We start from the raw sequence: 18583 nt of genomic DNA, 5'->3' as shown, positions 1-18583 counted from the left end.
TTTGCACTCTTGTCAAAATTTGTTTATCGCCTTCTTCAATTTCTTGTTCTGCCAGTTCCTGAAAGTCAAGTAGCTCTTCAATATCCTGCTCATCCACATCTCCTAATCCTGCTATCTCGACTATATTGACAATTTGACCAACAAAATAGGCTCTTCTCGTTGTTTCTCCTGCGATACTTCCGGCCATATCTTCTTCCACACGTCATTCATGCACTTCTTAGTTAATTCTTACCAAGCGACGTCGATATTGCCTATGGCATCGAGAATGTTATATTTTTTCCAAAATTTTTATCAAGTTTTATCAATACGTTGTTGAAATGTATGACGAAGATAATGTGTCTGAAAATTTGCATTAACTCCCTGGTCCATTGGCTGAATTAACGACGTAGTGTTGGGTGGTAGGAAAACTATTTCCACAGGAACGCAAATGTTTAAGTCCCATAGGTTGATGGGATGACTTGGTGCGTTATTCAGCAGTAAAAGAGCTTTTGGTTCAAAATCACAGTAACGTTTTATAGATGGACAAAAATGTGTCTTGTGATACAAGATTTCTTATTGAATTCCCAAATGATGGGTAGACTAGATTTTAAAACTCCTTTCATGACCCTTGGGGTTTTGGCATGATACATAAGTAGAACAATTTTAATTTTAAATCGCCATTTTACCACCCACAAGAAGGGTGAAACGGTCTTTTGCAGATTTGAAACCCGGTGCTCGCCTTTTTTCTCGCGATATAAATGTGCACTTCGGCATTCTCTTCCAAAAAAGTTTATCCACGTTAAAAACCAATTCTGGTGGATAATTTCCTTTTTCAATTATGGCTTTTAACGTTGCAGGAAAAATTGAATCGGCACTCGCTTCGAATGTTGTGGTTTTTTTTTTCAACCTCAGCTATCTGTAAAATTTTCTCTTTCATTTTGAATGTGATTAAAAATCTTTATGGCCTTTTACATGATGTTTTTCTGACTGCGTTCGATTTCATCATCAATAAAAATGCAAAGACGTTTTTCCATTTCTTAAATATTGCTTCTTGATCGAGTTATCTTTGCTGCACTAGACGATGTGGTAGTAGTTGCTGACAAGTAAGTCAACAAGACACAAGCTGCTAACAAGTAGTTCTTTTTTCCTTGACATATTTCACCCAGTGTGATCCTATATTTGAAAGACGAATATCACGTGGTACCAAATATTCTATATCTCTCATTACATGTTCTTTTCTTCGAACCACGTATGCATTTACAAAAACAATATCTATTAATCGCCTTGCCTAAGTCTATCGGCATGATCAACTCCTCAATTTGTTAATAGGGCTAATGAAATACTGGTTAAGATCTATATATTTTAACTGGAAGGGAGAATTCTACGAGTAACACGAAAGACCTTTGCCATCGGTTATCGCCAATTTCTACATGGAGACACCCCATGATCAAATTTATCATAGAAACTGAAGCTGCAAAACAATTATCTTTCCTGGATGTTACCGATGGGGGCATGGAATTGGAAGTGGTTCGGAAGAAGACACGCACGAACCGGTATCAGCAGACTTCGTCCCATCACCATCTACAACGGAAGAGGTCAGTGATCCAAGTCTTGTACCAGCGAGCAGAAAGATATGCGACGAAAAGAATTAAAAGAGAGAAGGATTTCTAGAAAACGTACTCCAGAAGAACGAATACTCGGAAGGATATCCAGAGCCACCAAGCAACGCAAATAGAGGAGCCGGTTTTATTACGTTTATAAGAAAGAATAACGATATCGTGGTACGATCAGCAAAAATTCGGAATGCTCTTCCGATAGCTAAAAATGGGCTATCATGTAGTTGTGGGAACTATTACGTTGGCCAAACTGGACGTAACATCGTCAAAAAGTAGCTTAGATTTTGATGATAAGAGAGGCGAAGAGATCTATAGATATAGAAACAACGTGAATAGAGAAGACAGCTGGGAACTTAGCTTACATGGAAAATCGTAGTTGACTTGACGAAGCTTTCTCCAGCAGGATTTGACAAAAACTGAATGTTTTTATTTCAATACTAGACGTAGAACTGGAAACATTCGGGTTTAGCCGTCTTGAGAGGCATTTGGCTAGTTTTACTGCTAGTTCAGGTTTTAGTTCCAAAGATGGTGGTGTTGTAGATATTCGGCAACATGGAGCATTTTCTTCTTGTTGGGCTTATTAACCTTATTAGGCTTATTAATCCATAATACATTCCTCCACATGGATGGAGTCTTCCAAAATATTAGATAGATTGAAGTCTTCCTTCTCTATGTCTTGACTTCTAAACGGCTTCTTAGACAATGCATTTGATAAAATAAATAGAAAAAGATGCTACAACACCAGAAGCTGATAAAATTAATTCATGTTATGCTAACTGAATCAAGAACAACACATTGTATTTGTCTAATTCAAAAAGAGCTAACGCAATGTTTTGATATACGGAGAGAAGATTACAAAAGAAGCCTCAAAATTGCAATTACCATACATTTGTTGTAATGCTTTACAACACTAGGACAAGTTGTTGTTTTTCCATTTGAAAACCCTATATTCTGTGAATCATAATCACCTTTGCTTATCAGATACTACATTTTTTAGAATAAATTTCTTGTTTGCTCTTATAGTTCCATACGCAAATGTATTCTGCTTTTAGTTTCGCTACAAGAGGTACAAAATGAAATCACTCTTTTTTGCATCATTCCTTTTTGGTCAGAGATAACACAACTTTTTCTCCCAACCCATAGTCCATTCTTCATTTGCAGCTCCATTTTTAATTTAATATACATCGAATCGCAAAATATAACATTTCTGGTCAGCAAATGCATGGGGTCATGGAGTTGTATTGTTAGATCATTGCTAGATGAGCAATAGTGCTTCCAAGAACATGATGAACGATACCAATATATACCAATAAATGCAATAAACTCTTTTTTTGTAAGGTTAATAATTCTGCTTCCTTGGATAGCGTATAAATTCGACTGGTAAATTATAGTTACAGCTTAAGTAATGTCAAGAAAATATCTACTGCTGAATTACAGTATGAAAAATGTTCGTGAACAGGATCTTTTTCTAAAATCTCTTTTTTGCCATTTTCTATCTTTATCTCTTTCCTTGTCTCTTCTAACAAATTATTTTCAATGGTTCCCGTCTAATAATTTTCATCGATAACAACAAAGTTCTTCATCTGTAGGAGCCTCGAACGTCTACCACGTGCACTGATTTTCTGTGTTTATTAATACAACAATGTGGTACTTTTGAGTACCGTCAGGCAACAAAGGGTTAAGCCGAGGTGCTGCAATTTGTTGAGCAGTTTTGGGCTGTCATAATATTAATTGTAGATCCTCGCCCGCAAGCGAGCTTGGCTTAATTAAGTATAAATCTACATTCTCTATTTAATGTTTAGCCAAAGCGGTATTGCCTCGCCCGCAAGCGACCTTGGCTTGACTCAGTGTAGGATGGATGCGAGGCGCTGCAATTTCTTGGCCATGGGTTGACATGATATTAATTGTAGAGTCTCGGCCGCAAGCGACCTATATATATAATAAAAAAATATATATAAAATGTTATTAATTTTTCTAAACGTATTTAATCAACCAAAAAAATTCTTCGAAAAATAAAGTTTGCAAAGTAACAAATAAGAAATAAAATTGTAGAAGTGTTAAGAGTAGATATAACCTCAATTTGAATATAATATGCCGTTATTTAAATATCTATAGAATGTTACAAGGTATTATTTAGTTCGCGGTGAGATGGTGAAGAGAAAAAGAGAGAGAGAGAGAGCGTGGGACGACGTCGTAAAACTGTAACGACGATGCAAACTCAGATGGTTCGTCGGCGAATCACATGAAAACCGCGACGTCGAACGCCGTAAAATTATTCTGAATTGGAAATGGACGTTCGCGGTTTTATCTCGATTCTGTGCCATTACAAGATATGCGGTGTGTATAGAAGAGATACAACGTTCCTCGAAGAGAACGTTGAGAAACGCAAAAGCGGACCCGTTTTGTGTGCGAAAAGGGTCCGGGAGGTTACCAAAGGTGAAGAGGTTAGCAAAAAATGAGGCACAAATGTTATAGTCACGTAGAATATTCCCTTAACTCTCTAGGATCTTATTATGCAAAACAGCGTAGCCTTATAGGTATAACGCGCGATTTTGTCTCGAACACAAAGATCTCGGGCAGGACTTATACAGCAGGAGCCGTTAAATAAATCGATCTATCAGATTCTGCATTCTAGCGCAGATATAGAGTGCATTTGCATAAGAAGTCCAGTTTTTGTCCGATTCGCATACCTTGACCGTGTAGGTGTCAAATTCCAGTGAAAATGTCTTAAATTTTAATTGGATGTTATTAACATTCTCATAATTTTAATTAATGTGTTTTTAAGTTTACATTAATATATAAGTTTTATTGGTTCATTTAATTTAACTCTAATAATTGGTGAATTTAAATAAAAATAAAATTGTCGACCTCTACAAACTACTTAAGATGAAAACAAGAAGAAATCGTAGTATAATTAGCTAAAATATATTCTGTTACACTTCGTTTAACAAGTTTAAACTGCAGCCAGATGGAGTGCCAAGAATTTCCGTTAAATAGTTAAATGTTTTTGTTGTCGTTTTTCATGACGTGTATCTTGATGTGAGACTTCACGGAATCTGATGAGTACCTCTCTATTCTGACCAGGATCGCGACTATGCAATGGTATACTCATTGTTGTTCAATTTCAATAGAACCGTTATTGTAATATCTTATCAACCCAATTTTCCTTGTGGATTCATCTCTTCTTCATGAATATTCACAAAGCGACGTAACAAGAACAAACAGCTCTTTACTATGTTCGACCTACTTTCGTAACTAGAAAGACCCATTCTGCCCACTATTTACACTACATTTTTTTTTCTTTACGATCAACATAAAACTAACAATAGACAGTGCTTCCTTACACTCTTTTATCTATCATCCAATCGATATTAATGACTCACTTCTACCAAATTAGAAGGCACATTAAAAAGTTATTTCCTTTACGAAAACTCTTGGCGTATGCCCATTTTTGTTTCGAGAAGATGACTCGTCTCCGCTATAATTGCATCCTCTTCCTCTTCCTCTGACAACTTTTATACTTTCGTATCCGGCAATTCATTTAGAAGATTTTATCTTAAATAATATATATACATATATTGGCTCGTCAAAACTTCAATTAACGGTAGTGAAAATTGCAAGTACGATTAAGGTTGTGGAACGAAAAACAAGAAAAATAAATGAGTATGGAATTATAGATGGAGTTCTTATGAGAGACGAGGCATGTTTGGCATTGCTCACAGTAAAAGCGAATTATTTATAACCTACTGGCACGAATGTTTGCTTAATGTGCACCTACGGAGAGTTAAAGTACAGTCTTAAAAAGCAACGTAACAGTTACCAGAAGAATTTCAGCTTTTTGATAGACTCATTAATGTTTGAATGCCAAAATGTGGCGTATCCGTTAGCCCAAAAAGTAATCTGAAGCTTAATAAGGAAACATTTTTTGTCGCGCTACCCAGCTGGTTTTCAACGAAAAAAAAAATCTTTATTTAAAAGAGCATTTTGACGGTTGTTGTGTACCGCTTCCTCGATCGTAAGGAGGATGTCGACGTAACAGTAAAACGCATTAAGGACGCATGCAGAAGAAGCTTATTGTTGATTTATATTTGACCTAGTAGTTGTAGAAAATTTTTGGACTTAGAATGGCAACAACGTCCGCGTTCTTATTTATTTTTTTCGATACAAAATCCCCCATCAATTACTATTAATTAATTAAGAGTTCTCGACAGGAGTCAATAGAAGTGATGGCGCGAAACCGTTAAGATTAGGGTAATGGTAAAAAAGTTGAAGCGAACGTTCGAGAGAATGTTTATATGTGGAAATTAGATTTGCATTACAAATGTGGGTCCAGGAGAAGAGTTGCACAATAATTGACTGACCAATGATTGCATAATAAATCTAAAGGCAAAACTGCATTCCTCAACGCAAATTTATACTCGAATATATACTCGAAACTCAATATAACAAAAATTAATTAATTAATTCATTAATATTCATTTGCGATTGAGTATCAGCTATATTAAGTATCAACGATTGAGCCCGCACCCTGGTTAAGTGATGAAATAAGATCGTTGATGAGAGAGTGTAACCGTGCAAAGCTATTATTTAAATTATTATTAAATTTTATTTCTACCGGAGATTATCCAATCTCGCGGTTCAGTCTCCCTCTGTTCGGGCTGCTTTCAATAGGGATTCATTGGCGAGCTTTTTGCTGATCCTCCTCTGCTCATTAATGGTGAGACTAGGATGACTACTATTACTGAAATTCTTGCCTCATCTAAATCCTCCTCTTTCTCCTTTGTTCTGATCACAGCATCAGAAATCCGCGATGCCTTGAATCACTCGAGATCTACTAATGTGGGAGCTGATGGAGTTGGTCTCAAACTTCTTCTTCCTATATTGGAAGGTTGTTCATGTTGTCCCTATACCTAAATCCAAGAGTCCTATTTCCATTTTATCTGTTCTATCCAAAGCTCTCGAGCGCCTTGTTTACTTACAAGTTCAAGAGTATTTACAACAATCTAATTTGCACAACGAGTTTCAATCGGGTTTTCGTAAAGGTCATAGCACGACAACAGCGCTTATTAAGATTACAGTTGATATTAGGTATGCTTGCAACAAACGTTGTGTTACCATCCTTGTACTACTTGATTTCAACAAGGCGTTCGATTCGGTTGATCACGATCTCTTGTTGTCTGCTCTTGGATTTACATCTTCATGTTTATCTTGGTTTCAATCTTACCTTTCCTGCCGTTCCTTGTGTGTGCGCGCTGATTCTGCGCTCTCGTCTGCATGTAATATTAAATGTGTAGTGTGTTGGGTCCGTTGCTCTTTTCAATTTTTATTAATGCCGTCAGCCATTGCATTTCTTGTAATTATCATGTGTATGCTGATGACCTCCAAATTTACACTACGACAACTATTGATGATTTTCCGGAAGCAATTGCACGTCTTAATCATGATCTTTCTAATATTTTTGATTGGTCTAAACGTTATGGCTTTAAATTAAATACTGCTAAAACTCAAGCAATTGCGTTTGGCAGTCGACCTTTACTGGCAAAGCTTAATGATTTTTCACCCATTCGCTAATGGTTAGAAAGCTTGGGGTGGTTATGGATTCCACAATGTCCTGGAAACCTCAAATTCAATCCGTCTGCAGAAAGGTCTATCATTGTTTCCACTCACTAAAAACCATGCCGACCTATGGCGACCAAATGTCGGTAGAATCAACGGCAAAAAATCGGTAGGTTTAAATACAAAGTCAGAAAATGTTGTTTGATAAAAGTTTATAAATGAATTTATATACATATACAGAATGTCCCATATCTTCCGCATCATAACATTTTGAAAAATTAGAAAACTCGCTTCAGAATAATATATCCTGTATATAAGTTATGAGTTGCACACGAGAGATTGTATTTTTAAAAAATCTCGTACACCCTACATGTGAAGACCCTTACAAAGTTACCTTGTTGAATGTTTGATTAAAATTATTGTTTTTCGGGATCGAACCTATTGACAAGTTGTTAATGGAAGCACTTTGGAATCGGAGGATGTTACGAAAAACTTTTAGAACAAAAGTTGTAGCAAATTTTATTCTTAACAATATTACTCTCTTGCACTTTTGCTCTTAGATGCGTAAATATCGAGAAAAATACAAAAATTTGAAAATTTGAAAAATTTCTTTATTTTTCATGATATTAAAGGTAACGTTTGGGAATCGGAGCATGTTACAAAAAAACTTTTATATCAAAAGTTGTAGCAAATTATATTCTTAACAATATTGCTCTCTTGCACTTTTGCTTTTGCATGCGTCAATATCGAGATAGATACGAAAATATGAAAATTTTATGAATTTGTTGCTCTTTTAAGTTATTAAAGGTAACATTTGAGAAACGGAGATTGCTATAAGAAAACTTTTATAACAAAAATTGTTGCAAATTTTATTGTTAACAATATTGCTCTCTTGCACTTTTCCTTTTAGATACGTCAATATCGAGATAAATACGAAAATATGAAAATTTTATGAATTTGTTGCTCTTTCAAGTTATTAAAGGTAACACTTGAGAATCGGAGCTTGCTATAAGAAAACTTTTATAACAAAAATTGTTGCAAATTTTATTGTTAACAATATTGCTCTCTTGCACTTTTACTCTTAGATACGTCAATATCGAGATAGATACGAAAATATGAAAATTTGATGAATTTGTTGCTTTTCAAGTTATTAAAGGTAACACTTGGGAATCGGAGCATGCTATAAGAAATCTTTTATAACAAAAATTATTGCAAATTTTATTGTTAACAATATTGCTCTCTTGCACTTTTGCTCTTAGATACGTCAATATCGAGATAAATACGAAAATATGAAAATTTTATGAATTTGTTGCTCTTTCAAGTTATTAAAGGTAACACTTGAGAATCGGAGCTTGCTATAAGAAAACTTTTATAACAAAAATTATTGCAAATTTTATTGTTAACAATATTGCTCTCTTGCACTTTTGCTCTTAGATACGTCAATATCGAGATAGATACGAAAATATGAAAATTTTATGAATTTGTTGCTCTTTCAAGTTATTAAAGGTAACACTTGAGAATCGGAGCTTGCTATAAGAAAACTTTTATAACAAAAATTGTTGCAAATTTTATTGTTAACAATATTGCTCTCTTGCACTTTTGCTCTTAGATACGTCAATATCGAGATAGATACGAAAATATGAAAATTTTATGAATTTGTTGCTCTTTCAAGTTATTAAAGGTAACACTTGGGAATCGGAACTTGCTATAAGAAAACTTTTATAACAAAAATTGTTGCAAATTTTATTGTTAACAATATTGCTCTCTTGCACTTTTACTCTTAGATGCGTCAATATCGAGATAGATACGAAAATATGAAAATTTTATGAATTTGTTGCTCTTTCAAGTTATTAAAGGTAACACTTGAGAATCGGAGCTTGCTATAAGAAAACTTTTATAACAAAAATTGTTGCAAATTTTATTGTTAACAATATTGCTCTCTTGCACTTTTGCTCTTAGATACGTCAATATCGAGAAAAATACAAAAATATGAGAATTTAAAAAATTTGTTTATTTCTCAAGATATTACAGGTAACGTTTGGGAATCGGAGCATGTTATAAAAAAACTTTTATATCAAAAGTTGTAGCAAATTTTATTGTTAACAATATTGCTCTCTTGCACTTTTGCTCTTAGATGCGTCAATATCTATTTTGACAATATTATATTTTGAACCGTTTTCGAATTAGGCACTTATGACGCGTACTGTATATACCAACGATCTGACAACGTTGCTCGAGCGACATTGTCATATCGTTGGTACAATAAATTGGTAGATTAAGTCGTATGTCGGTAGACTATCTTCTATATCGGTAGATCCACCGATTAATAGGTAGGGTTGCATATATCCTGATCTTTCGGTAACACTCCGAAACAAACTGCAAAGATTTCAGAACAACTGTATACGGTATATCTTTGATCTCGAGAGATCTCAACACATAACTCCATACCGTAATTAAATTATTTACAGATATTACGCTGTCAGAACCGTAGATCGTTTCCTACTGTATATTTCAACGCTTGTCGTCGCATGGTAGATCTCAGTTAGATTCTCTGCTTATGTTGCAGACCCATAGTACTAAGATTTACCATAAATCGTTTACTGTAAAGGCCATAACCCTTTGGAATAGTCTGCGTATTGAGATTCGTAATATTTCTCACTTTATGACATTTAAAAAGCATCTTTTATTTTAGCAACTAACATTATGCACCGTTTTAGTGACCATAGATTTATTATTATTATTATATTGAGACGAATGCCGTTAAAACCAGCAAATAAATCTGATGATTAAGATAGCCAATTTATTTTTTCCCTTTCATTCTCTCTGGCGATCATCATTAAGTGATACGTCTTATAACAATTAACTCGATTCGAAATAACAGAACTTAGTATTATGTAATTTGTGATTGTTGAATTATTGGTAGTAAAGCAATGCAGTTAAGATCTCGGAACAGATGCTAACTGAGGAAACGCGACTGGAAAGCAGGATAACAGAAACGATACATAATTCATCAAGGAGATCTAGCTCATGAAGTTTTAAACAAAATATTAAAAACGACAAGCTTTCTCTTTAACCAATTATATACTTAGTACTAATACTAAGTTCGTATACCATTTTGGTCGGATACCGTACGGTGTAAGCCAGATATGTAGGTAAATGCAACAATGTACTAAAAATAATTCGTAATTAACCGCGACCGCGAGTCTTTTGCGCAGGAAAATAGGGCGCAAGCAATTCCCACGGAGGAAGAACGGTCAACTGAAATTGAAAGTCGCTGGGCATCGGCCGCCGTTGTTGCCGGTCATCATCTCCCTTGGAAACTAAGTAGGCAAATACCTTCATCGCGGTTCGAATAGGGAGTCCTCGTCGAGGAGTCTCGAGTTCGGAGTTATCGCGGCCATTTGCGGATTAATGAACCCGCGCGGCCCATGGGAAATATCGAAGTTGAAATAATGCCTAATTGCATCCTGCTATGGCACTACACGTATGGGTACAAAGGTCATCTTTGGCGGCACAACGAGCTACCTACGTCGTACGTCACAGGCGGAACCGCGAAGAAGGAGAGCGTCGTGACCGGCCCCTTCGTTCGCAATAAAACTAATGGGTGTTAATTCTACTTAGTTTCAACGTTCTGAAATATTATCGACCGTGCCGGAAGCGCACCGTAGCGGGTAACGGCCTCTGGTAAAGAAGGTAAAACGCGAACTCGTTCCAGCGGTAATAATTGAAACGTACTCGACCCCCAACATTCGTTGCAAACCACTCGTCCGACCGCGGTCACTAATCAAAGAAACGAATAACCGCCAATTTGGTTATTCTCCTCTTCAAGTTTTATTTTTACAGAACCTGCTTCCATTGCCAGCCGTCCCCGGAGCTGCAGCCGGAGCCTTGATTAAGCCCACCAAGTATCACTATTTTCCGCATAATCAGCACATCTATCTACTACCAGAGTGCGCTATCCAACAGGTAAGCGAAATTTCTTAAATTTGCCATATTCCACCAAAGTGTAACTTCCTTATTAGCAAAGATGTTCAAATAATTCTGAGATGCACTGTACCTCAACGAACGTAATAGCTTATGCTAATTACGAAATATCCTTCCCTTTCACCAAAGCACCGTTCGTACCTAGTAATTGACGCCGGGTTTTCTGTGCAGGTCTGCAACGCCGTCTACGTCCGGCTAAACTGGACGCAACCGCTCTGCGCGTGCCCGTCGAGATACAGAGAACCCTGTTCGGCCAGCTTGAATTCTGACGATCTGCATACGACACAATTGGCAACAAACGGAAACTCCGTAAGTCCATTGTACATCACGAGAGACTATTTACGACTTCATTCAAAACCCGCGCAATTTATGTAATATATGCAAATGAATCTCCGCCGGGAAGCGCTGCTCGAAACGATTATATTGGGCGAGGAAATACCCGATGGTGTCCTCAGGAACCCCGCGATGCCAATCGTACCCAACACTATCTACAGAATATCCCTCGTCCGTCACGAGAAGAGTCATTAAAGCTTCCGCGTAATTGATGGCCGAGCTTATCTTAGCCGACCAGAGTTGGAACTGGCCACGAGTGCTGGACTCCTCTCTAACGATCTAACCGCAGTAACACTTGGGTATTTGCAGTGGTTCAATTAAAATAAGGAATTCTTGATAGGCGCTTAAAGCACCACGTCAAATAGTTAAAAGCCACCCAATATAAACCTTAATCAGTCAATCTCAACCTAAGACTTTTTTATTACTTTGTATCGAGATAAACTCGTTTCAACTCATCTCTAAAGTTAATTATTATTTCATACATGTTCAAAACCACTTTGCGATTATCAAGGAGACAATGTCTTAAATTCTAGGTCATGTTACATTGTTGTGGTAACCGAAACATATTTTTTAAACGAAATCAACACAAACACAATTTATAGCTTTATTAATTATTAATTTTGAAAAATCAGTCCCAGACGAAAAAGAATATCGTGGTTTTTATAAATTAGATAAACTAATATAAAATAATATGGAAATAATATAAAATCGTATAACGTGGTTTCCTGAAGATGGCATTAACACGCCACGAAACCGGTAGAAGCTATAAAACGTAAATAAACACATTATATACACATTCATTAACACACACGATGATAAAAGGGAATCAAAACACAAATATTATTAATTATTGTTCGATATTAGAAGTAATTTTTTAAGACTACAAAATTACAAATCAATTTTAATACTTGTAAATGACGATATACAGAGTACAAAATAGCGCTTCTTTATAAACAAGTTGTATGATAAAGATAAAATCGTATGACGTGGTTTCCTGAAGATGGAATTAACACGCCGAAACCGGTAAAAACTGAAAAACATAAATAAAATCTTTCATCGTTAAAGTACGACTCATTTACACATTCATTAACACACACGATGATAAAAGGGAATCAAAACACAAATATTATTAATTATTGTTCGATATTAGAAGAAATTTTTTAAGACCACGAAATTACAAATCAATTTTAATACTTGTAAATGATGATATACAGAGTACAAAACAGCTCTTCTTTATAAACAAGTTGTATGATAAAGATAAAATCGTATAACGTGGTTTCTGGAAGATGAAATTAACACGCCGAAACCGGTAGATATTAAAAAACATAAATAAAATCTTTCATCGTTAAAGTACGAGTGTCATTTATACATTCATTAACACTCACGATGACAAAAGGGAATCAAAACACAAATGTTATTAATTATTGTTCGATATTAGAAGTAATTTTTTAAGACTACAAAATTACAAATCAATTTTAATACCTGTAAATGACGATATACAGAGTACAAAATAGCGCTTCTTTATAAACAAGTTGTATGATAAAGATAAAATCATATAACGTGGTTTCCTGAAGATGGAATTAACACGCCGAAACCGGTAGAAATTAAAAAACATAAATAAAATCTTTCATCGTTAAAGTACGAGTGTCATTTATACATCCATTAACACTCACGATGATAAAAGGGAATCAAAACACAAATATTATTAATTATTGTTCGATATTAGAAGTAATTTTTTAAGACTACAAAATTACAAATCAATTTTAATACCTGTAAATGATGATATACAGAGTACAAAATAGCGCTTCTTTATAAACAAGTTGTATGATAAAGATAAAATCGTATAACGTTGTTTCCTGAAGATGGAATTAACACGCCGAAACCGGTAGAAATTAAAAAACATAAATAAAATCTTTCATCGTTAAAGTACGACTGTCATTTACACATTCATTAACACACACGATGATAAAAGGGAATCAAAACACAAATATTATTAATTATTGTTCGATATTAGAAGTAATTTTTTAAGACTACAAAATTACAAATCAATTTTAATACTTGTAAATGATGATATACAGAGTACAAAATAGCAGTTCTTTATAAACAAGTTGTATGATAAAGATAAAATCGTATAACGTGGTTTCCTGAAGATGGAATTAACACGCCGAAACCGGTAAAGGCTGAAAAACGTAAATAAAATCTTTCATCGTTAAAGTACGACTGTCATTTACACATCCATTATCACACACGATGATAAAAGGGAATCAAAACACAAATATTATTAATTATTGTTCGATATTAGAAGTAATTTTTTAAGACCACAAAATTACAAATCAATTTTAATACTTGTAAATGATGATATACAGAGTACAAAATAGCGCTTCTTTATAAACAAGTTGTATGATAAAGATAAAATCGTACAACGTGGTTTCCTGAAGATGGAATTAACACGCCGAAACCGGTAAAAACTGAAAAACGTAAATAAAATCTTTCATCGTTAAAGTACGACTCATTTACACATTCATTAACACACACGATGATAAAAGGGAATCAAAACACAAATATTATTAATTATTGTTCGATATTAGAAGTAATTTTTTAAGACTACAAAATTACAAGTCAGTTTTAATATTTGTAAATGATGATATATAGAGTACAAAATAGCGCTTCTTTATAAACAAGTTGTATGATAAAGATAAAATCGTATAACGTAGTTTCCTGAAGATGGAATTAACACACCGAAGCCGGTAGAAATTAAAAAACATAAATAAAATCTTTCACCGTAAAAGTACGACTGTCATTTGCACATGCATTAACACACACGATGATAAAAGGGAATCAAAATACAAATGTTATTAATTATTGTTCGATATTAGAAGTAATTTTTTAAGACTACAAAATTACAAATCAATTTTAATACATGTAAATGACAATATACAGAGTACAAAATAGCGCTCCTTTATAAACAAGTTGTATGATAAAGATAAAATCGTACAACGTGGTTTCCTGAAGATGGAATTAACACGCCGAAACCGGTAGAAATTAAAAAACATAAATAAAATCTTTCATCGTTAAAGTACGACTGTCATTTAGACATTTATTATCACACACGATGATAAAAGGGAATCAAAACACAAATATTATTAATTATTGTTCGATATTAGAAGTAATTTTTTAAGACTACAAAATTAAAATCAATTTGAATACCTGTAAATGACGATATACAGAGTACAAAATAGCGCTTCTTTATAAACAAGTTGTATGATAAAGATAAAATCGTATAACGTGGTTTCCTGAAGATGGAATTAACACGCCGAAACCGGTAGAAATTAAAAAACATAAATAAAATCTTTCATCGTTAAAGTACGACTCATTTACACATTCATTAACACACACGATGAGAAAAGGGAATCAAAACATAAATATTATTAATTATTGTTCGATATTAGAAGTAATTTTTTAAGACTACAAAATTACAAATCAGTTTTAATACTTGTAAATGATGATATACAGAGTACAAAATAGCGCTTCTTTATAAACAAGTTGTATGATAAAGATAAAATAGTACAACGTGGTTTCCTGAAGATGGAATTAACACGCCGAAACCGGTAGAAATTAAAAAACATAAATAAAATCTTTCATCATTAAAGTACGACTCATTTACACATTCATTAACACACACGATGATAAAAGGGAATCAAAACACAAATATTATTAATTATTGTTCGATATTAGAAGTAATTTTTTAAGACTACAAAATTAAAATCAATTTGAATACTTGTAAATGATGATATACAGAGTACAAAATAGCGCTTCTTTATAAACAAGTTGTATGATAAAGATAAAATCGTATAACGTGGTTTCCTGAAGATGGAATTAACACGCCGAAACCGGTAGAAATTAAAAAACATAAATAAAATCTTTCATCGTTAAAGTACGAGTGTCATTTACACATTCATTAACACAAACTATAATAAAAGGGAATCAAAACACAAATATTATTAATTATTGTTCGATGTTAGAAGTAATTTTTTAAGACTACAAAATTACAAATTAATTTTAATACTTGTCAATGATGATATACAGAGTACAAAATAGCGCTTCTTTATAAACAAGTTGTATGATAAAGATAAAATCGTATAACGTGGTTTCCTGAAGATGGAATTAATACGCCGAAACCGGTAGAAATTAAAAAACATAAATAAAATCCTTCATCGTTGAAGTACGAATGTCATTTATACATTCATTAAGACTCACGATGATAAAAGGGAATTAAAACACAAATGTTATTAATTATAGTTCGATATTAGAAGTAATTTTTTAAGACCACGAAATTACAAATCAATTTTAATACTTGTAAATGATGATATACAGAGTACAAAATAGCGCTTCTTTATAAACAAGTTGTATGATAAAGATAAAATCGTATAACGTGGTTTCCTGAAGATGGAATTAACACGCCGAAACCGGTAGAAACTGTAAAACATAAATAAAATCTTGCATCGTTAAAGTACGACTCATTTACACATTCATTAATATACACGATGATAAAAGGGAATCAAAATATAAATATTATTGATTATTTTTCGATATTAGAAGTAATTTTTTAAGACTACAAAATTACAAATCAATTTTAATACTTGTAAATGATATACAGAGTACAAAATAGCGCTTCTTTATAAACAAGTTGTATGATAAAGATAAAATCGTATAACGTGGTTTCCTGAAGATGGAATTAACATGCCGAAACCGGTAGAAATTAAAAAACATAAATAAAATCTTTCATCGTTAAAGTACGACTGTCATTTACACATTCATTAACACACACGATGATAAAAGGGAATCAAAACACAAATATTATTAATTATTGTTCGATATTAGAAGTAATTTTTTAAGACTACAAAATTACAAATCAATTTTAATACTTGTAAATGATGATATACAGAGTACAAAATAGCGCTTCTTTATAAACAAGTTGTATGATAAAGATAAAATCGTATAACGTGGTTTCCTGAAGATGGAATTAACACGCCGAAAGCGGTAGAAATTAAAAAACATAAATAATAATAATAATAGACTTTATTGCCAAACCACACAGCAATTACAGAAATAAAACAATATAATATAGCAAGATAATATAACCAAAAATAAAAACAATAAATGATTCGAAAGAAAAAAAAAGATACAAAATAAAACTATCTAAACAAAAGAGAGCTATTATAGTATAGTGCGGCAAGCAATTCACGGGCGCAGATTCAGGAAAATAAAATCCTGTTCTTCCATCTGGACCTCGATAACAAAAAGAGGTATTAAACATTAATAATTGAAGACGTAACAAACACAAAACACAAAAAAAAAATTATTAAATTAGTTGTAAATAATAAACTAATTAACTAAACTCGATTCCGTGACATGCGCAACGCAACTCGATATCGGGACCCCTTGCAACAGAGAAGCACACTGACATCTGAATAATCTTTCAAATAACCGAGACCTGAACGTCGATACACTTAACCTCCTATCAGCCATCGAAATAAGATTATAGGATTTGTAAACATGGTATGAGAAAGATCTCTCAAACAAACCCGTGCGATGGACAGGTGGAGAAATAAAGGAAATAAACCTAGTCAATCGATTATGAATATTACTTCTAAAATTAATCTTCCTATATAAATAACTTGGAGTCTTACTCAACATTAGTTTATGATAAACCACCAATGTCTGAAGCACTCTTCTGTTCCCCATCGACAACCATCCAGCGTCAACTAACTTATGAGATATCTTATCATATTTTCGTATGCCATAAATAAAACGTAAACAGCAGTTTTGAATTTTTTGGATTCTATTTGAATCAAAAGCAGTTAACGCTGGATGGTATACAGGAATCATGTAATTAAATTGAGACAAAACAAGAGCATCGCATAACATCCGCTTGACATCTATGGGTAAGTAAGACCTATGCGGAAAAAGTAGCCTGAGGGCGAAATAAGTGTTTTTAACATATTTACTGACCTGAGACGAATATCTAAAAGAACTATCAATTTCCAAACCAAGACTTTTATGACTATCAACTACAGGTAATTTCGTACCATTCATGACAATACCAAAGGGCCGAGCCACTTTTGAAGTGAATTTTGTATTCCCAAAGATCATGATTTGGCCGCCGATTTATCAGGATTGATCCTCAGACAGTGTGCAGTGGATGCCTCATAAACTCAATGGAGATCAGTATTGATGCGACGAATAGCCTCCCGCCATTGGGAGGGATGAAAGGAGTGAACCAACTGCGTATCATCCGCGTAAACATACTGTGTACCATGTTGAATCCGATCAAAAAGATGAGCTGTATAAATGGAGAACAAAATCGGTCCCAGAATAGAGCCCTGTGGAACCCCGGAGATAACCTCACGACACTCGGATGCCACCCCATCAATAACAACCGACTGTGATCTACCATTCAGATATGCACTAATTAAGTTTAGAGCAGTCGAATCAAAGCCAATTGACGAAAGAATCGACAAAAGAACGGTATAATTCACAGTATCAAATGCACGACTAAAGTCTAGCAGAGTGAGAATAGCAACGTTACCCTGATCAATCGCAGTAATCAGCTCATCCATAAGCGCCATCATTGAAGTAGTAGTACTAAAACTCATTCTAAAACCTGATTGAAATTCCGGAAGTAAATTAAATTCATGAAAATATTCCACAAGTTGCTGTTTTAGTATCTTCTCCAGAATCTTTGAAAAAGCTGGCAATAAACTAATAGGTCTCAGATGACTAAAACTGGTAGGATTTTGATTTTTAGGAATAGGTTTAATTAGAGCATGCTTCCAAATGTCCGGAAACCTCCCCTCTGCAATACAGACATTTAATATATGTGTGAAATAAGATAAAATGACTGGACAGGCAAGCTTAATCATATCGGCGCTAATACCATCACTACCCTCAGAACATGACCTTAAATCATACACAAGTATAAAATCATAAAATAATATAAAATATATAAATATAAAATAATCATATAAAATCTTTCACCGTAAAAGTACGACTGTCATTTGCACATGCATTAACACACACGATGATAAAAGGGATTCAAAACACAAATATTATTA

General features: G+C 33.9%; 2 protein-coding genes across 3 annotated transcripts in view; one reads left to right on the top strand and one right to left on the bottom strand.

The window, feature by feature from the left end:
• Positions 1-18583, bottom strand: part of LOC111419448 (elongation factor-like GTPase 1) — a 69360-nt gene that overhangs the window by 31561 nt on the left and 19216 nt on the right. The window lies entirely within an intron of this gene.
• LOC111419462 (doublesex cognate 73A) overlaps positions 1-18583 on the top strand; it is a 39963-nt gene that overhangs the window by 13814 nt on the left and 7566 nt on the right. The window contains exons 2-3 of the mRNA XM_023052271.2: positions 10995-11117; positions 11307-11444. Of these exons, the coding sequence (XP_022908039.1) occupies positions 10995-11117; positions 11307-11444 (261 nt within the window). The remainder of the gene's footprint in view (positions 1-10994; positions 11118-11306; positions 11445-18583) is intronic.

The sequence above is a fragment of the Onthophagus taurus genome, chromosome 8 (assembly GCF_036711975.1).
Source record: "Onthophagus taurus isolate NC chromosome 8, IU_Otau_3.0, whole genome shotgun sequence".
Taxonomy (NCBI): domain Eukaryota; kingdom Metazoa; phylum Arthropoda; class Insecta; order Coleoptera; family Scarabaeidae; genus Onthophagus; species Onthophagus taurus.
Note: the sequence above shows the minus strand (reverse complement) of the source record. Positions and strands in the feature narration are given on the sequence as shown.